The sequence below is a fragment of the Girardinichthys multiradiatus genome, chromosome 21, assembly GCF_021462225.1.
Source record: "Girardinichthys multiradiatus isolate DD_20200921_A chromosome 21, DD_fGirMul_XY1, whole genome shotgun sequence".
Classification (NCBI taxonomy): domain Eukaryota; kingdom Metazoa; phylum Chordata; class Actinopteri; order Cyprinodontiformes; family Goodeidae; genus Girardinichthys; species Girardinichthys multiradiatus.
In genome coordinates, this window is record NC_061813.1 from 25,135,200 (window position 1) to 25,156,563 (window position 21,364).

Below are 21,364 nucleotides of genomic sequence, written 5' to 3' on the forward strand. Positions count from 1 at the left end.
CATTTACCAGTGGTTTTGGCACTGTGAGCAGGTGCCAGGTTGTGCTGAAAAATGAAATCTTCATCTCCATAAAGCGTTTCAGCAGATGGAAGCATGAAGTCCTCCAAAATCTCCTGATAGCTAGCTGCATTGACCCTGCCCTTGATAAAACACAGTGGACCAACACCAGCAGCTGACACGGCACCCCAGACCATCACTGACTGTGGGTACTTGACACTGGACTTCTGGCATTTTGGCATTTCCTTCTCCCCAGTCTTCCTCCAGACTCTGGCACCTTGATTTCTGAATGACATGCAGAATTTGCTTTCATCCGAAAAAAGTACTTTGGACCACTGAGCAACAGTCCAGTGCTGCTTCTCTGTAGCCCAGGTCAGGCGCTTCTGACGCTGTTTCTGGTTCAAAAGTGGCTTGACCTGGGGAATGTGGCACCTGTAGCTCATTTCCTGCACACGCCTGTGCACGGTGAAATATTTCAGTTAGTGTGCAATGAATCTAAAATATATGAATGTTAAATTTTCATCATGACATTATGGAAAATAATGAACTTTATCACAATATGCTAATATTTTGAGAAGGACCTGTATATGGAGCTAACATGCGGTAAAACGGCGCCTGTGATGCACTTGGATGTCCAGTGACTGCTGCCATGTCATAATGAGTGAACTCTCTGACCTCCGCACGTGTCTGCCCGCCGCTTGACGTCACGTTTTTTCAACCAGGAGCGCACAACGCGAAAGCGCGCACACCAGCCTTTGCGCCATATGGCCGCTGCGCGACCTTCGCGGTCCGTCTTCTAAAAACTCCCCGGACAGTGGAAGGAAAATGCGCCTGAATGTGAACTCCCCCTACCCCTCCTGCCCTGCTTCAAAAACAGCACCGTGTCCCTTTAAAAGCGTCTGACAAAAAGCCCATCTGATCCCAGAGCTCCAATCACCAATTCCTTCTGCAAAAGCAGCCTCTGCATTTTTGTCGTCTGGACGCTTTAGCTACACTCCGAGGAGGGAAACAGACTGAGGAGAGGGCAAAAAAAAAAAAAAAATCTGCAGGAATGTGACAATCCAACGATGGTTTTCATGGCGAGGTGGGAACCGCAGCGAAAGGAGTTATTCTGGGACTCCTTGGAGCCTCCAAGCGCTGGGTCAAAATGGTAGGCTGCAGGCTGCGTTTTTGTTTATTTTCTGTCCCTTTTCTTCATTTCTGTTGCAAGTTGAGCCACTTAGCGGCCGACTGAACTTCAACACACTTCATCATCGGTACTCCCCTCCAGGTTGTTGTCACCCGTGTGTTTTTGTGGGTGGTAGCGTTTGCAGAGAAGTTTGCAACTTGTGCACACGGGCTGGAGTTGGAGATTGAGGCTGCCCTAAAGAATGCAGCTGCTTCTGTAAGAGTCATGTGGATGCAATGAAGGAGTTAATTTCCTTCATCTGAGGGCGCTTCTGCAATAACCTTCGGGGTTGTGACTGGTGCACAGTGGCGGATCTAGAAAATGTGACGTGCGAGGGCAAAGGAGGCGCAAAAGGTCTAGGCAGGGTGGCAATGCCGGACCTCTTCATTGAAGTATGTAAGAAATATCATATATGTAAATGGAATCAACAACCCCCCACACACACACACAATTATTTATTGTGCCATTTTTTTTTCTTCTTAGGAACAAGACAACTTTTAGGTATCATCTTTGCTTCTTGAGATATATATATATATATATATATATAGGTCCTTCTCAAAAAATTAGCATATTGTGATAAAGTTCATTATTTTCCATAATGTCATGATGAAAATTTAACATTCATATATTTTAGATTCATTGCACACTAACTGAAATATTTCAGGTCTTTTATTGTCTTAATATGGATGATTTTGGCATACAGCTCATGAAAACCCAAAATTCCTATCTCACAAAATTAGCATATTTCATCCGACCAATAAAAGAAAAGTGTTTTTAATACAAAAAACGTCAACCTTCAAATAATCATGTACAGTTATGCACTCAATACTTGGTCAGGAATCCTTTGGCAGAAATGACTGCTTCAATGCGGCGTGGCATGGAGGCAATCAGCCTGTGGCACTGCTGAGGTCTTATGGAGGCCCAGGATGCTTCGATAGCGGCCTTTAGCTCATCCAGAGTGTTGGGTCTTGAGTCTCTCAACGTTCTCTTCACAATATCCCACAGATTCTCTATGGGGTTCAGGTCAGGAGAGTTGGCAGGCCAATTGAGCACAGTGATACCATGGTCAGTAAACCATTTACCAGTGGTTTTGGCACTGTGAGCAGGTGCCAGGTCGTGCTGAAAAATGAAATCTTCATCTCCATAAAGCTTTTCAGCAGATGGAAGCATGAAGTGCTCCAAAATCTCCTGATAGCTAGCTGCATTGACCCTGCCCTTGATAAAACACAGTGGACCAACACCAGCAGCTGACACGGCACCCCAGACCATCACTGACTGTGGGTACTTGACACTGGACTTCTGGCATTTTGGCATTTCCTTCTCCCCAGTCTTCCTCCAGACCCTGGCACATTGATTTCCGAATGACATGCAGAATTTGCTTTCATCCGAAAAAAGTACTTTGGACCACTGAGCAACAGTCCAGTGCTGCTTCTCTGTAGCCCAGGTCAGGCGCTTCTGACGCTGTTTCTGGTTCAAAAGTGGCTTGACCTGGGGAATGCGGCACCTGTAGCCCATTTTCTGCACACGCCTGTGCACGGTGGCTCTGGATGTTTCTACTCCAGACTCAGTCCACTGCTTCCGCAGGTCCCCCAAGGTCTGGAATTGGCCCTTCTCCACAATCTTCCTCAGGGTCCGGTCACCTCTTCTCGTTGTGCAGCGTTTTCTGCCACACTTTTTCCTTCCCACAGACTTTCCACTGAGGTGCCTTGATACAGCACTCTGGGAACAGCCTATTCGTTCAGAAATTTCTTTCTGTGTCTTACCCTCTTGCTTGAGGGTGTCAATAGTGGCCTTCTGGACAGCAGTCAGGTCGGCAGTCTTACCCATGATTGGGGTTTTGAGTGATGAACCAGGATGGGAGTTTTAAAGGCCTCAGGAATCTTTTGCAGGTGTTTAGAGTTAACTCGTTGATTCAGATGATTAGTTTCATTGCTCGTTTAGAGACCCTTTTAATGATATGCTAATTTTGTGAGATAGGAATTTTGGGTTTTCATGAGCTGTATGCCAAAATCATCCGTATTAAGACAATAAAAGATCTGAAATATTTCAGTTAGTGTGCAATGAATCTAAAATATATGAATGTTAAATTTTCATCATGACATTATGGAAAATAATGAACTTCATCACAATATGCTAATTTTTTGAGAAGGACCTGTATATAGATATTATAGTGACAATTAGAATGATCTAATACAGTTTTCATTGCGTTTTGTGTTTTATTGTAACATAAAATTATAACATAAATGGACTACATCCATAAAGCCTGGACTATCTAACTTCATAACACACCTGTAGACCTGTGCAGATATGTTATTTCTTGAAACATCTAATATCTCTGCACTAGAATTTATACAGGTAATAAATCCATACCAGGTGGTCCAGCTGGAAAGGCTGGATCCTCTGACTCTGTGTCTTCCTTCTCGCCTTCATCAGTTTCCTCTGCATCTTCTTTCTCTGATTCTGAAATCTTCCAATCTTCACCGCTTGCGTTAACATAATTTTTCTCATCTTCACTCATTTTGTCACCTGTTGCCCCTTCAGTGGCCTCCTTCACCTGTGACCCTCCTGCTCTCTCCATCATTCTTCCTTCCTCATATCTCACAGTCTCTTCTTTCTTATCCCTCAGTTTTCGCTAAAGAAACTGGAAATGTCTCCACTTTTAAATTTCTTTTTAATTTTGATCAGCAATGTGCAAGCATCAAGATTAGGAAAAAAATAGTCCATTTGTTACCACAAGATGTCTATAGCAATATGAAACCAGTAATGATCACACTGACAAAGTGAAATTTTATTCTCATGGCAGCCAATTTATTATTTTCCCTATCTGACCGACCGGATGCAATGTGGTTTAATTGTGCCTCATTGCTGTGTTATTGATCACATAGAGCCGTCAGTGAAACTGCAGCCCCTACAAAAGCAAACCCGAACATTTTGTTTTCATAGCTAAACTTTAACTATTATCGTGCTTATTGTAAGCTAAACTAAGAAGAGAAATATGCTAACACTCTTACAAATCACAGGAGAGTGAGTCAGTGTCGTCAAACGATTAATAAATGTACGTCGGTCACTTCAGCAGAGATTTCTTTCATTGCAAACCTAAGTTGCCTTTACTGTTGTGTGTTGAAACATCACCTGAACAAACTGACTTTAACTGCAGAAATCTGGACAGCTCAGTTACTCCACTCTGCTGGGCTGCAGACAGACTGCCTCGTTAATGTGCTGAGAGATGGTGTTTGATGCAGGGTCGTAACTATGTTTTTCAGGGACCTCAGATTATATCTTCAATTAGATATTTTTGATAAATTAATGTTTAATTTGAAGGCTGTAAGAGGCTTTTGGACAGACAAGCGATTAGTGGTTACAAGTATTTTAAGGAGATAAAAGTAGGGGGGCAGCTGGTGGGGCAAAGCTCTACAGCAGCGGGGCAGTTGCCCCCCTGTAGATTGCCCCCTGCTGATGCACATGTTCAGAGGACGAGTGAAAGTAAAGGTGGCACATTTTTCCTCAGCAGCACTTGTGCTGGAAGGTTGTCAGGAAGAGACATGCATGAATGGAGAACCAGCTGACCAGAGGAAGAGATGTCACTCCCCACTTAACCTGGCTGCAGCCTATAGACAGATGCATCTCAGTAAATTAGAGTAGCATAAAAACTTTATTTATTTCCCTTAATTTAATTAGAAATATATACTCATGTGAATTCATAACAACCAGAGTGCTATATTTGATTATTTTTCCTAAAATTACAATATTTTATTAGACTTCTTGGCATTGATAACTCCACAAGGTAAGCCACAAAAGGTGCTTAAGACGCTGGCTGTTTAGAGTGCTGCACTCAAGCATATTGATCGAACGTTTACTGGAAGCAAAACATGTGGTATAAATAAAAAAGATGCACAATCAACATGGATAACTGTTGCCTTGAGAGGATTATAAAGCAAATCTCATTCAAGAGTTTGAGGGAGATTCAGGTGATTGCAGTTCAGCAAAAGTCTGTTAATCAACCTTCAGTGGAAATAAGGTGTGCTGAAGCAGAGAAACATCTTAAACACGCAGGACGCTGCCCCTTGAGGACTGACTTTGGACACCCCTGGTTTTGCAATTCCCAAACCGGAGACGGTGTCAGAAGTGCCTTACCAGGGCTGAGGAGGAAAAGGACTGGATCAACATGTGTTTGCTGAAGGCCTGTTTTTTATTGGTTGTAGTCACAGAGGAGCTTTGGGTTTTCATTGGCTGCAGCTGATATAATCAAAATTAAAATAAGTACATGAAATTTACCACTGTGTGTAATGAATCTATATTTGAGTTCTGCGTTTTTGAATGAATTACCTTTTCTATTGTGTGCACCTGGGCTGCATGCTGGCGCAGTTGGTTGCACTGTTGCCTTACAGCAAGAAGGTCTTGGGTTCAACGCTTGGCTGCGGGTCTTTCTGCATAGAGTTTGCATGTTCTCCCTGTGAATGCATGGGTTCTCTCTGGCTTCTTCCCACTGTCCAAAAACATGACTGTTAAGTTAATTGTTTTTTTCTAAATTGCCCTTAGGCACGAATGAGTGTGTGCGTGGTTGTTTGTCCTGTGTGTCTCTGTGTTGCCCTGCGATGGACTGGCGACCCATCCAGGGTGTATCCTGCCTTCCGCCCATAGACTGCTGGGATAGGCTCCAGCTTTCTTGCGACCCACTATGGAAGAAGCGCTAGAAAATGACTGACTGAGATGCACCTTTCATATGGGGCTGATTTGTAGTAAACTGGCACTGGTGGTACACTTTGACTTCCAGTGATTGCTGCCATATGGGTTGCTTTACTAAATCACCATTTATATAATGCAAGTTTTCCTTTTTAAATTTAATTACTGAAATAAATTAACTTTTTGATTATATTTAGATTTATTGAGGTGCACCTGTGTATGAAATGGTTAAGCAGAAATATTTACAACAGAGAAAGACAGGTTTTACAGTATGTTTCAACTGCTGCGTGATCTGTTTAGGCAAATATGATTCATTTTTACTCCCTTAAATCTCTTATTTTCATAGACGAGTATAGTTTTTAACTAGGCGTAGGGCTAGTTGTACCAACGTTTTCTAGAGTTGCAGTTTCAAAGCAGCTAAAATTCTTAGCGGGTTTATCATATGTTTCGTACAGGTTTAAAGTCTTTCTAATAAGAAAGTTCTGGAGTGACCTGACATTTTTTTTTCAACTCTTTGATTTATAGAGAAAAGCAGCAATGCTCTTTCCCTAAATGTTGCTGCAAACTGCCAGACAGCTGGCTGAAAGAAGAATCGAAAAGGACTTTTAGATAGATGGTGTATGTATCAAAAGAACAATAAATGCTGTAAATACCATCAATACACCAAAGCACACAGGAAAGAACATGACTGCTACAGAGTGTGATAGTGTAGCCAACGGTCCGCTCCGGCTCCAGGGTCATTCCAGGATGCATCATTAGAAAAGCATGTGGAGCTGGATGCAGCGGTGGAGTAATCCCAGCGCGCGCTCACATCTGGAGGCTTGGGTTAATATCTGGGTCAGGTCAGCGGGGTTTGTCCTGGTGCTCACTGGGTTGCTTCTGCCGGGAGCAAAGAGGAACGGGGTGTTTGGTTATTGCTCTGTTTTTCTTCTCTGTTTCTGTTGGAAGGACATGAGAGAGAAACTGCAGCATGGTTGGTGTGAGTACAGTTAATGTTATCCCTAGCTGATGCAGAGATAGTCTTATCTTTGACCACTTTTGGTCCCAGATAAATGCTCTAAATACTTTGTGTACCTCAAACAGGGGTCGATCTCATGTAAGTTCCCTGCATCTCATTTGCCTTATGTTACATAACTACTGGTTGAATTACACGGGGCCATGGAGGCTATCAAACCAAACCAGTTGGAGTTGAGGACAACAGATGCAGAGACCTCAAAAAGAGGCAAAATAGATGAAAAGAAACTCCACATTTTAAGTTTACAGAAAGAGGTGTGCATTACAAAACTGGTGAAAAGTTGCTAATTTAAAATGAAATAAGAAATGCTACAGGGCCACCACATAAATCAAAATAAACCACTGTCATAAAATAAAAAATAAAAAAAGTAATTTCAGAGAGATTTTAAATGTGTGCAAATTATTCTAAAACAAAAAATCTAACACGCTCACAAATAGATCCCTATAGGGTTAAAAAAAACAATTTTATAAAAGTCACAATGCAATATGCAGAAACTGAACACAATATGTCTCTTAACAATTACACAGAACAATTAAGATGAGACATAACAGGAAAATCTCAACTTAAAGAAACAAATTGAAGAAATCGACCTAAAACCTTACTAATATGGACCCCAGTCAACCACAGATCAATCCAGAAGCTTAAGAAAAGGTAAAATATCACCACAAGGAGATAAGACGTTTTCCTGTAGTCAGTTAAGTGTAATATGGCAAAATAAATATCAGGATATCTTTGGTTGTTTATTTTACGCTAATGTCATGACTTTTGACGTAATTTCTCCACAAAATGGAAACATCTGAGCTCTTGAAGCAGTTTTTTTTCTCATGGCTGTACTTGCCCATGTGTGTTAATTAGTCCATGTTCTCATTTCTATATGGTATCTTATTGTCAGACGTTAGCTGAGCAATTGAGCGTATTTTCTGTTCAGTATGATGGTTTCTAGTGTAGAGTATCAGCCAAGTAGGTCGTCAGCCTAAAAAGGCCTGAGCAGGTTTTAACTGCTTATTTCTGGCAATCCTGCCAACACTGGACCCATCTGTCTTTGAGAGCCAAGCGATGAAACCAGCATCGGTCTTTGTTAAACCGTTGCAGCGCAGGCATCCTCAGGTTCTGGTCAGAGATTGGTTAACAAGAAACTCAGACCGCCATGTAGGTGCTGCTGATTTATGCTCCAAAGATTAGGAGCAATGGACATCGCTGCACAGACAGCAAGATCAAATACACTGAGACACGCTGAGCTTATGTAAGGGTCCGTTTGTTCGTGTTCCATCTATGACACAAGCTTGTTTTTAAAAGAGGTGAATTTGCTTTTTACACTGAGATAAAAACATTGTTTTTACATGTGAACATTTTTTTTCTTTAACTGCTGCTTTCCTTTTAGAGCGGTTCATGTCAGAAGAAAATAATTAACCGAACTTTATCAGAAATGCTGAGCAACTTTTAGGGATTTGTATTCTGGGATTTGTTTCTTAGAATCTTTAAGAAAAGAAGCATCAAAAAAAAAGTTTAAACAGAAATTATAATGTTTTGGTGAAATGATGAAACCAAAGATATATACTTATACAGGATTCGCTTGAGTTTTACAAGATCTTGAGGTAATATTTTCTAATGGAGGTTTGTGTAGTTCTTTTACTTTCTTTGTTTCAGTGATTTTGGAATTTCAGTCGCAAAGAACTGGATCAGAGACAATATTTGGTAGGATGTTATATTTCCAGTGCACCTCATGCAAATTCTGCATGCATGCAGTATACTTGGTATGTTGGAGTTTCACACGCCTCCATGGCCACACTTGTTGAATATTCCTGGTGGCCTTAGTGCTGAAGCTCAGAAAAAAGCAAAGGTGAGATTAGGATGCAGAAAAAGGTAGAAAAGAATAAGAAAAATGTATGTTAATCATAATAACGTCTTTGTAACATTAATCAATAGCTTCACAAGTACATGTTGTCCTTATATAGCGCATCCCTAGAACCCTGTAGATTGTTCATGGCTCATGCAAACTGTGAGAGCTTGCTATTATTTTTGATGGGCAGCATTTATGCTAAAGTTCATCTGAGATTTTCAAAATAAGAATCCTGCAGACAGTGGACATTGGGGAAAGTTGTATCTGTGTGAGTGATATACTGATTGACATGGACAACTAATAGTGCAACATCGCTTGTGCAATAATTGTACTGCTGTAAAAGACAAATTATGTCCATACTTTAAATAGAAAATTATTTCTATTTAATTTTAATAAAAAAAATTTCCCAATATTGTACATGATTAAAAGACGAGAGCTGTACAATGAAGTAATGGAAAGCAGTAATACATTCCCAACCAAGCAAAGTTCACACTTCTTGTGACACAAAAACACAGATTTCTCCCTTCATTTAAATTTGAAACTAAAAATGGGATGAAACAAAATGAATAGCCTGCACAAGATAAACATACAAGAAGATGTCTAACTGTAATAAAAGGCATTAAAATAGAAAATGCACCACATGAAAAAGTCATTTAAGAAAGAATTCATAAAAAAAAAAAAAGAAACTGTGGTTAATACAAGAGAGAAAAAACAAGAGTAACGTAGACTAAGCTATGGACTATGATGATTGGATGATGATTGGATTAAAGTGATATTCACAGATGAACCACAAACCTACTTTGCTAATAACTAGAACATGAAGCTGGTGCTTTGGTCCATAGCAGGTCTAATTTAACCTATAAAGATGACTGCACATTTGCATGTATTCTATTGGTGGGATATCTGTGTTCAAGTTATTCTGAAATCCATCCATCTATTCTGTATGCTTTCTTGTTTCTTGTCACAGTCTAGATGTTGATGTCTCACCTTTAACTGATGATGCAAATTATTTATTGAGCTGGATTTGACTGACACATTTTTATGGCAGATGGAGCACTTTGCTTTACAGTTTTTGTTTTTTGTCATCAGAAAAATGCATCCACATGCTGGTGCATTGTCTTTGGCATTAACTAATTATGTGTTTGGAGGATGTTATAAAAATTAAATAAGAGCAGCGTTTGGATCAACCCACAGTCTGAACTTAATTGTGAGTGCTTGGTTGCAAACCGCTACCATCCACTGTTAAGTAGGTTTGTTTATACACAAGTGTCTGCTTTATCCAACTAATATGAATTGGCAGGGGAATATGATATTATGTAAAAACAAAATAAAAATAAAATAGCAAAAAATAAAAAAAGCAAAAAGTGTCCATTGTTGCTCTTTGATTATTGTTGAGTGTCTGTGTGAATAAAACACAAAAAGAAGGTGATCTGTGTGTGAAAGATGTCACTTAAAGTCATGTGAGATATGTCATAGAAAAGCCCCAGCATCTTATTGTTTGGACCAAAGTCTTTATGTAAGTTTTTTTTTTTTTTAAGAAACTAATCATTTTCGTTTTTTCAATCTCAGAGCCTTGGCTACACTACAGAAATGTCTCCGTAAATTTTGAAGGTGGGGGCAAAAAAAATCTATCTAAACGAGAATACATAAATTACAAGGAAACCTGAGGAAAACGTGAAAACATAGACAGGAAACGCATCCTGTCACTTCCTTCTTCTTGTAAAGGTTGCGCCACCTTTTAGGTGAAATAGATTGTAAAAGGGCTTGTGACAAACTGGAAATAACAAGATGTTGCACCTAAAAATTCATACATTGCATATGACTATGCAGAATTTTGAAGACTATTGATTTGCTGTCTACGGTATGGAAACATGGTTTGGTGACTCCAGCAAATATCTTACAGCAGGAGGTTGTTTAAAGTTAATACAGTTTGATCAGGGGTAACAATCTTTAACATTTCATTAGTTAACAGGACTAACATGGCATTTTATGATTATTTATTTGCATGAATCAGTAATTAGAATCTACCAAAAGGAATGTATTAGCATCTGAAGCATAAGTGAAAAAGGTACGAAAATGGAAGTAAGCTGGCTGTCTTTTTCTTACAATCATTTGGAAGTTATTTTTTGTAAAAAAACAAAAAACAAAAAACGGTTTTCTCACCACCTTTGCATGTGAATGACATAACTTATAGTTATGTATTTGAAATCACTTGAGTATAAATCTTCTCCAGAAACACTGAGCATTTCCAACCTGCCTTCTGCTCACTGGTTGTTGCTTTAGAAAGCTGATTTTCGTCCCAGTTTTTTCTTCTCTGTCCTCTCCGACCTTCTCGTGAAATATATCAGCTGCCTCCAAACACACACACAGACCAACATACTGTATTACTGATGGATTTGACAAGGTGCTCTTAGTTTTAAGCTACGAAAGAGACAATCATTTGTTTACCAGATCTATTTGTTTTATTACTTTTGGGTCTGTTTGCACTCTGTCTTCTGCTAGTGCCTCTGATAGCCATCTTTATTGGTAGATCTTCACCCTGTGTGTGCATACCTTATTAGGATGTTGTATGATAGACTGACACAAACCAGAATGATTATGAGGTAGATGGGATTTTTATTTTTTTTTCTACAAATAAAAAATCTAAAATGTTTGGAGTGCATTTATATTCAGAACTCCTTACCTTGATACATGTAATTAAGGTACATGCCTTCAGTAGTCACTTAAGTAGTAAATAGTCCACCTGTGAGAAATATAATCTGTTCTGTGAAAGCCCTGGGGGTTGACAGCATCTTTAAAGCTGAGTTAGGTTATATAACAGCGATATTGAATCCTTCATCTGAGAAATGGTGAAAGTCTAACACACCTACCAACCCAATGAGCAGCCAAGAGGCCCTTGTTATCTCTGGAGTAGCAACAGGGATCCTCAGCTCAGGTGGGAGGCAGGACAGCTCTTAGTAGTGCACTCAAAGGCAAAACGAGAGCCATAAGAAGTACTGTTTGCAGTTGATAGGAAGCCTACTAGCCGAGACTACATGAATGTGGCCTATGGATGGGCAGCAAGAGGAAAGACATTATTCTTAGAAAGACATAATAAATCTTGTTTCCAATTTGCAACAAACAAGGTTACAGCTCTGGTCAAATTTATATTTTCGGCCTACATGCCATGTTTTGCAGGAAACAAACACTCCCACCAGCATCAGAAGGTGGCAGCTGCATCATTTTGCAGGACTGTTTTTTCTTCACCAGAGACAGGGAGAGGTGGTGCTAAAAACAAGGCAGTTTCTGGCTTTGTCTGGAACAGAGGTTCGCCTTCCAGCAGGACAGTGACCCTAAACATGCAGCTAGAGCTACAATAGAAGGGTTTAGACCAAAGCACATCCACTAATTGGAATGGTCCAGTCAAACTCCAGACCTAACTTTAATTGAGAATTTGAGACAAGACTTGAAAATGTATGTTCACAGATGCTCTCCATCCATTCTGACTGAGCTTGACCTACCAAGAAGAGAAATTGGCAAATATGTGCAAAGCTTAGAGAGTCATCTCCAAGACTTGCAGCAAAACATAGTTCTACAACGTATTGACTCAAAGGTGCTGAATACAAATGCAAGCTACACCTTTCAGGTGTTTCTTAAACTTCACAGTCATGCTCTACTTTGTGTTGATCTACAGTGTAAAAAGTCCAAGAAAATACACAGAAGTTTGTGGTTGTGACAAAATGTGACAACGTTAAAGGGTAATGAACACTCCTGCAAGGCACTGTACTTTTTTAGAATCAGAAATTCGTCCCAACAGGTTTTTAGTGTCCTTCCCCTTGTTTTTGCCATTGCATGTGTGTTTTGTTGGTGGGTGTGTGGTGCAAGCTGCAGTGTGCCCACGCATGTGGTGTGCTGGCTTGGGAGCGGTGTGTTATGACTCCAGCAGGGCGGTGTTGTGTGGAAGAGATGCCAGCACCATGGAGGCCTTCTCTTCGCCAGGTTTCCTGACTCAGCGTTTCCTATACCAGATCACTGGCCCAGACACAAACTTCCTGGCAGAGCATCAGTGCGGACCCTCTGGCCCTGATGCGCCACCCACAGCCCCTGCGTGCAGCTCCTTTTGATTATCCAGCTTGCTCATCATCTCACCTCCAGACAGCTGCCTGTTGATGTCTTCGTTCAGCTTGTGTTGTGCACCACGAGCTCACACACGCTGTCCTCAGATTCATCCAGCAGCGTTCAGTATGTTCAAAAGATAGGCATCCCTGCAGCTGAGCCTGTCCCACACATGCTGTCAATTTTTTCCATCATGGATGATGCCAACAGGCTGCTTCTGCTGGGTTCTTGTCCTTGTTTTTGTTTGTGCTCCCCAATTTCATGATCGGATAATCTCGTATCACCCTTAAATTGGCAGATCACCAATAGTTGCATTAACATATAGATGGAAACGTGTTTTAAAACCAACAGCGTAAGGTGGTGGAGCTCCAACAAGGCGAGGCATGGCAAGATTAGGATGGAGCAACTCCCACAGTGGTGAGTGATAGGAGATTGGATGTCTGGGATTAGAACAGCAGGAATGCTGATAAAATTGTCTTTACTAATTGCAGCCAGCAGTAAGTAATGTGGTTAGACAAGTTAAATATTTGAAAAGGCTGAGGGGTATAAAATAATTAGCTAAAGTAGAGGAAAAAAGAAAAATCAGCGGCAAGTTGTGAAGTTTTTTCTCTGCTTTATCTGAAATGATTCCACATTTCATCAGAAATCTTCTAATTGCCTGTGTTTTAGGCGGTTTAGTTAATGAGTTAGTTCATTAAAAGTATTCTTTAAGCATTTGGTAGAATTTTAAATATTTTGTTCATTTTTATTGCATTCATAAAAGAAGAAGTTTTATAAATGAGCCTGCGTGAGGTCCTAACTGTATAATAATCTTGCTGTCAATCAATAATCATTGCCATCACTGTACAAACAAAAAGATTTCAAACAAATAAAAACAAAATGATCTCATGGCTTTTATTTAAAAACACTTTCCCACCAGCTTGAAACTTGCCAATGGCAGTTTTAAAACTGCGTTTGATTAATATGGTGCAATGAAAACATTTGCTTTCCTTGTAGAGTTCATAATTTAAGAAGGAAAAAAGAACCGCAGTGGTTCAGTGCCACTTGCCACACCCAGGCCTGATTAATGCTGGGTTTGTACGGTCAAGAAATCACTTTTATAGGATCTGTCTGACACCATGAAGTAGGCTTAAAGATCTCAAACAGCAAAACATCATGCCCTGATTAAAGAAATTCAGGAACCGATGAGAAACAAAGTCACTGACATCTTTAAGGCTGGAAACGCTTGCAAAGCTACAGTATTTCTAAAGCTTTGGGACTGCAGCAAATGTTAGCCATTGTCCACCAACTAACAAAACAGAGAACAGTGGTGAACCTTCCCCGGAGAGTGCCTTGACGACTCATCCAGGAGGTCACAAAATAATCAAAAACAACATTTAAAGTACTGCAGACCTCAGTTTCCACAGTTAAGTGAGAATAAAACATTTGATGATCCCCAAAACCTCTGTAAAAATATTCTGATGACTGACGAGACACAAGTAGAACTTTTTGGAAGGTGTGTGTCCCGTTGCATCTTGTGTAAAACTGACAGCAATTCAGAAAAGGAACAATATATCTACAGTCAAGCCGTAATTGATGGAACTTCAGGTTCAGCTCTTAACTAGAAAATCCAGAAGAAATATGTCTGACCCTTTATTTGCCTCCCTAAAATAGAGATCACTTGGATTATGCACACCAGCAAGTCCGCCCTGAAAAAAAATGGTTTAGGAGCAAAATTCCTCCAAAGAAAGGTAAGACTCTTTTCCAGCTATCACAAAGACCTATTAGGTTTTGGGGGCAGTTATATTTTCACAGAGGGCCCCATTGGTTGGGATTGTTTTCTCTTAAACTAAATCATCATAAAACCTTCCTTCCTTACTTGCTCAATTTGTCTTTATCCAATATTAAAATTAGTTTAATGACCTTAAACATTTAAGTATGACAAAACAGGCAAAAACAGAAAGAATGCTTTAATTTTTAGCGAGTTTTAGACCATAGCTGTTAAATATCTCTGCATGTCTTCATACCAGTAACCAGTCCATGTGTAATTGGAACATTTATTTTAGGAGTCACCAGGTTCTGCTGCAACTCATAACATGTGATTAACATTCTTCCCAGTTACTTCGTAAAAACATTTTCATTATAATTTGGCGAATGCTTTTCATTTTTTCAGTGAAAGCAATCAGACAAGAACGCGGTCATAAAATGTTAAAATAGTTTATACTTTCATCACTTCAAATAAGCAACAGGAGAGACGACTTCTGTAACATAGAGTTTGGTAAAATAAAAAAACAGAAAAGAAAAAATTGTTGAACATCACACAGTGTATTTCTAAAATTTCGAGTGTATTTTGAAGATAAGCGACTAGAGATTTTGCGTCATTATATTACCTGGAAGGACTTTTTCAAAATGTTTGTGAATAAAAGGTAGACAGATAGAACAGTGAACCTGTAAGGGGTTGGGGGCATTTGAGGTGTGTGAGTTTAACTACCAGGGATCAACCACCTAAAGCAGCAGGTAGTGTTCAAGAGATGTGAAGGAGTTTTCAGGTAGAGCATAGTGGGTTGAGATGACAGTAAGAAGTGACTTGTAACCAATGATCCCTGGAAGTATGAAAGGGAAGTTTTACAAGACTCCAGCTGCACCTGAATCAGATTCAGTTCACGGTCCGTTCAAGGTTGTGTTTGTCCCTGTTACTTGTGCCCCTTTTGCTGCTTGGTTTTCTTTTTCCTTCCACTCAATGTTCTATTAATATGCTTGGATACAGTACTCTGTGACCAGTCAGCTTGTTTAGCAATTACTATTTGTGGCTTACCTTTTGGAGGGGGATTATTTACAGTCTGCTGGACAACTGCTTAGTCAGCAGTCCTTCCTGTGACTGCGTTGGCCATAATATCACATTTTTATGTTTAAACTCATTTTTTATTGGTTTTATGTTCTAAATTTGTGAGGAACTGAATTTTGTGTTTTTGTTAGCTGTAAGCTATAATGATCAAAATTAGCATAAACAAAGGCTTAAAATATATCGCTGTGTGTAACGAATCTACTAATTATGAGATTCATTTTTTTCAGAATTTTGTTTTGGAGGATTCTGTCTCTTAATATCTTAATGATTGCTTTGTGTCTGCATTGTGTTTTCTTTGTAGATGATTTGATGTTGTCATTTTAGTTTCTTACACTTTTTTCAGAATTGTGTTCTTAAGGATACACAAATGATAAAAACTGAGTCCTTTTCAAATTAGCTTCAATGTTTTCATCCACACCAGTCTTGTTGGGTCCAAACCAGGCAGCAGCTGAGGAGTAAGATATGAGTCAGAGTTTAGGTCTGCAACAGTCAGCAAGTAAGGAGCTGGTCTGATGAGAACACAGAGGAACACCCTATCAGTCATTACTCTGATGACTTTTGAATGGCATGCCCTCGTCCCCTTTTGGTTGCTTTCTTTACTACCATTTAAAAGTACTCTGATGTAACGGTGAGCCCAAACTTGCTGCTGCAAAGTGCCGATATCCCGCACAGAGAGTTTGCATTCAGGGTCGTCATGTTTCCACTCTGAAATCCCCTGATGATGGCTCAGGGATATTCATCTGTGTGCGTAGAGGCGGGCACTGCGTCCCTGCCATCTCTATCCACCACCAAGCGTGATGAGGCCTGACATGGTGCCCACTCTCCTTCCTCTGGGTGTCAGTCATGTCAGGCCATGCTGTGCCCCTCAGCTGGACAGTGCACTGTGAGTAGGACTGCTGAGTGTGCTCTTTGAAGAGCTACATGGGTCGAAGAAGCACACAACACCAACCATCCTTACACATGGGATCGTCGGCATTTTGCTGGTTCCACGTATTTGTAAATGTCTACATTCACTTAATGAGCTTTGAGGGGATTTGAGTAGGTCACAGTGAGTTGAATTGTGGTGCAAATTAATGACATTTTTAAAGACCAATATCCATCGGCCATTGATTGTAAATTTAGGGCTATAAAATGTCAGCGGAATCATATACAAATTGCCAGAAGGTGGGAATTATTTCCACTATTGGTTAATATCACCCAAAAGGTACTCATAGCAACATCAATAGCTTGTTTTTATGTATGAGTATGTTGGTGCACTGATTTACGAACAGTAAAGACTTCGTAATAAGTAATGGCTAATGGGGACGCTTGTTTTTTATTCTATGAAAGAACATTTCCTACTTTACTGTTTCTATATTTTGAAAGGGGTCAATCAGAGGGACAAAATGGCAAAAAAGTTGTTAATTTTCTTCTTGAAACAAGATAAAATAACAGAAACGTAGAAAATTTAAATAAATTCTTGGTCCCAGCCATGGGAGGGAACAAGGACTACACCACAGAGAACAAAAGAGACTCTAAAGAGAACCAAAATGAATGGTTAGTGAACAGCCATGCTGACATGCCAAGTAGGTGATTCAGCCTTTTGAATTGGGTGTGTTGAAGCATGGGATGCATCCAAATGTTGCAGGACAGTGGCACTCGTGGTCTGGAGTTGCACACCTCTGCTCTAACGGGAGATTTGACGACTACTGCAGAGTGGCTGATGTTTACTCTCAAAAACACGGTTCCACGTGTCTAATAATAAAACACCATCATTAAACGCTGCCCCCCGACACAGGCCAAACACAGGAGGCAGCTCATGTGCTACGTAACATATAGATCCATTTGTGCTGCATTCACTTGCACTTGGATATCTGATATTTACTCATTTAAGCACTGTAGTTTATGTGGCAAATGTGTTTAGATTTCACATGAAAAGTCCCGGCCCTAATTTACATACTGCCCTTCTAACATAACCTTCTGAAAATTGATGTTGCACCTTTTTGAGATTGTAATTACAGTAAATTATTGATTCTAAAGGTGTTGAACTTATGGCAAGTTTACCCAAGCTTACACTTGTTTAATCACCTAGCAATTCACACATAATTTGAAATAATATATAGTGCTATTTTGAATAGGTTACACCAAGCTTGATTCTGTTTGAAACGCGTTCAGTTGGTGCAGTCTGTGTGTGGGCCCAGAAAGCTTTAACCCCCCTGCAGTGCTTTACCCCTGAGACTTTCTCCTGTCAGAGTACAACCTGCCCTCCCTCGCACTATTGATGCGTCCATGACTGTGACATTGGCCTTTGCTAATGACAGTCTGTTCAACGGTCAGCAAGCAAATGAGACAGACAGGCTGGATGCTATTTGTTTGCTTTATATCTCATGGTTTGTTCCGGGACTAGAATATTTCAACAGACAAGTCATAAGGATTAGGATTCGGACTTGTAAATGTCCGCAACAGAGACCACACACAGTTTGTTTTGTTTTTTTATGTTTGGACCCAACAGAGTTGGACTCTGTACAGTGTCGTAAATCCACCTGGGCCCTCTGGTGTATGGTGTGGGAGAGAAGTGGCCTTCTTAGCAGTGAGCAAAAGAAGCTTCATCCTCAGACTCTGGATCGGGTCCAGTCCGTGCCAGAGGCAAACCATCAATCCTGATGTGGCTGATCCAGGAGAGTTTTTCACAATGTTCTTTTAATCACCTTGACAGACACATTCGCTGTGGGTTTTTCTTGCTCTCTGGTGTCTAAGTAACCTCTGCAGATAATGAGTGCAGCAGCAAATCAACTACAACTTGATAGGTTATTTTTCTTTAAGTAATACAGGCTCGACTCAGGCAAAGCTGTGCATCATCCATCACACCTGCACCCCAACTGGATTAAACATGAAGTACTAGATGACTGAGAAACCTAGGCTTTTTATCAGAGCAGTCTCATATTTTATGGACTTTATTGTCTTTCTGAAATCAGATTTCCTTTAAAAATGTGGGCATATTTGAACAAGTGGCATGTGTCTGCATGAGGTGCTTTGTTCTTGAATGTTACAGCAGTCAAACAAACGGCTGGAAATTAATTTGAACGAACTGCTGCCTGTCAGTGGTTGAATTTGATTGCAGAGCTTCTGTCTTGCCATTGAGTAAATTATTTGAAATCTATATAGTGTCTATCAGTGCACACTCCACACACTCCAGCCCAGTAGGTGGCAGTAATGCACCTGAAGTTCCTTTTGCCAGCTGCACAAAAATGCACAGAATGTATTGAGTATTATAGCGCTTCAAACCTACAGCAGCATCTCAACACAAAAACATGTTGGTTCGACCTCGGAAACCAGAAAACATTGTAGCCAGATAAGATGCTGGGGGTTAGAGCTAAACGGTTTATTATTGAAATGACTGTTTAAGTTTACACATATATTAAAACTACAAAATATATCAATATATACTTGTCATTGCAGTATCAACGTGTGCAAAATTACAATCGCAAAGGGTTGTTTGATGCAACATTTGGATGGATATTATATTTAAAGTTCCAAACATGCAAATTCTGCTTGAAAGTGAAAGCCCACACTTGATGTTTGTGCTTTAGAGGCTAAACCTGACAACTAGTGGTGAGGACATTATGGGAGAAAAGCATCAGGAAAATGTGGATTTTATTGTTCCTGATATTGTCATCATAATATTTAGCAATAGTGTATCGCCGATATTGTGCATCCCGTGTATATGTAAATTTTATTTGAATTGATAATCTTGGTGATAAAAAGGGGATTAATCAATTTAAATGTATTTTAAAGGCTCTAGATAAGTACATACATTTTTTAAGCGCATCCTGCCACTAATCACAACACATAGTATCAGGTTATGTTGTATCTAAACACTGAATAGGAATGAATACAAGTTGAGTGGGAAATCAAATTGTATTAAATAAGAGTCGTCTGTTAGTGTGTATTTAATTGTTGGCAGAGTATCAAGATAAACCGTGTATCGGCCACAGAACAGATACTAGTTCCTATATATATATATTTATATATATATATATATATATTTTTTTTATGCATAAAATGCAGAGAAATGTAATTCTCCTGGAAAGTGTTACTACTCCTAGTAGGTAGCAACAATCATTCTTTTTTCAGTTTGCAACTGGAAACATCTGCGGGGCAGACACCTTTTAAGTCTTGGGTTAAAACTTTCTTCTTTGATAAAGCTTATAGTTAGCTCAGGATAACCTAAGCCACTCTATCTCTGTAGTTATACTGCTATAGGTTTAGGCTGCTGGAGAACATAATGACCACTTTCTGTCACTCTGTTCATTTCTTATACAACTCTCCAAATTTGCGTTATTTGCTATTATTTTAGCTTTTAACTTTATGTTCTGTCTCTGTTTTTTCTCTTCCTAGAAGATAAACCTGGCCTGGCTCTGTGTTTAGTTGTGGCACCTTGCTAGATGGGGGCATTGGTTGAGCTCCTTCTGCCAACAACTTAATGCTCACCTTATACAGATGATACACTTTGTTTTGTCTTTCAGTGTTTAACCCTGTTTCTCTCATAGACATAGTTACTGGCTGAGCTTCTACTGTGACTAACTGTGTGTGCTCTCTTTAATACTCTAGACTTGAAAACTGGCTCAGAGTTGATCTGCTTAGTTGTCTTTCTCTCCTAGATGAAGCCAGTAAAGGAGCTATAACCATTAATGTTTAACCTTTCTTTCCCATAGAAAGTACTACTGGATCAGTGCTTCTTTGCTCTTTTTGTGTCTCTGCTCTGTTCTCTCAAACCCCCAGTCGGTTGTGGCAGGTGGCTGCTCACACTGAGCCTGGTTCTGTTGGAGGTTTCTTCCTGTTAAAGAGGGTTTTCCACTTCACTGTAGCTACATGCATGCTCAGTTTGAGGGATTGCTGCAAAGTCAATGCCAGCGACTGTCCATTGTCTCTACATGCTCATCCAGGAGAAGTGAATGATGCAAGTCACTGACTCGATGCAATTTGCTGGGTTTCCTTAGATAGAAAAACATTTTAACCAATTTGAATAATAAACAGAATTTTACTGCATTGTTTAATGGTTAGGATTAATTGGAATGTATGTATTCAACTTGAAATCTGTATGATTCGACTGCATTGACTTTGTAAAGTTACTTAAGACCACGTGTGTTGTGAATTGGCGCTATATAAATAAAACGGAATTGAAAACCATTCAGTTGAGTGTGGTGTCATTCCTGGATCGGAGGTCAAAATATCCCCCCAAAAATTGACTCAAAAACATGATTCCAGGTCTATGGGACCTAAAAGCTTTTGTGACATTAAACTTAATCATCTGTGCCAGTCTGTAATGGACATTCAGGTCCATCCACTGTCCTTCTTGTTCCACTCAGGGTGGACAGTCTACTGGCAGCTTTTGTTAAATAGACACCGAAAACCTCACAACACATGAAGGTAAAAATTAAACAGAAACATCTTGGGAGTGACAGGAAAGTATGCCAAACCCTTAGGAATAGAGAGGTTAAGCAGGCCTTTTTGCAGAGCAAGATTATTCATACTAGGGATTACTTTGCTATAACACAAACTCTTTCTTTTCTAAATCACATTTAGAGGATTAAATGTTCTGCATCAAAGTAAAGAATCATTTAATGGGACTTAACTGCATCAGCCTTGAGAGCTGCTTTGTGAAACAGGCCCATAGAGGCCCCTATAATGGATGGGGATCCCATCACATTGCTGTCTTAGACCAATGATGAAATAATCTGTGTTTAAACGCAGTGCCAAGCG

The 21,364-nt window shown here is 39.8% G+C and overlaps 1 protein-coding gene across 1 annotated transcript in view; it reads left to right on the top strand.

The window, feature by feature from the left end:
• Positions 1-490: 490 nt before the first annotated feature.
• Positions 491-21,364, top strand: part of zbtb47b (zinc finger and BTB domain containing 47b) — a 46,020-nt gene continuing 25,146 nt past the window's right edge. Inside the window, exon 1 of the mRNA XM_047349378.1 lies at positions 491-1,147. Coding sequence (XP_047205334.1) covers positions 1,145-1,147 — 3 coding nt within the window. The 5' untranslated portion in view covers positions 491-1,144. The remainder of the gene's footprint in view (positions 1,148-21,364) is intronic.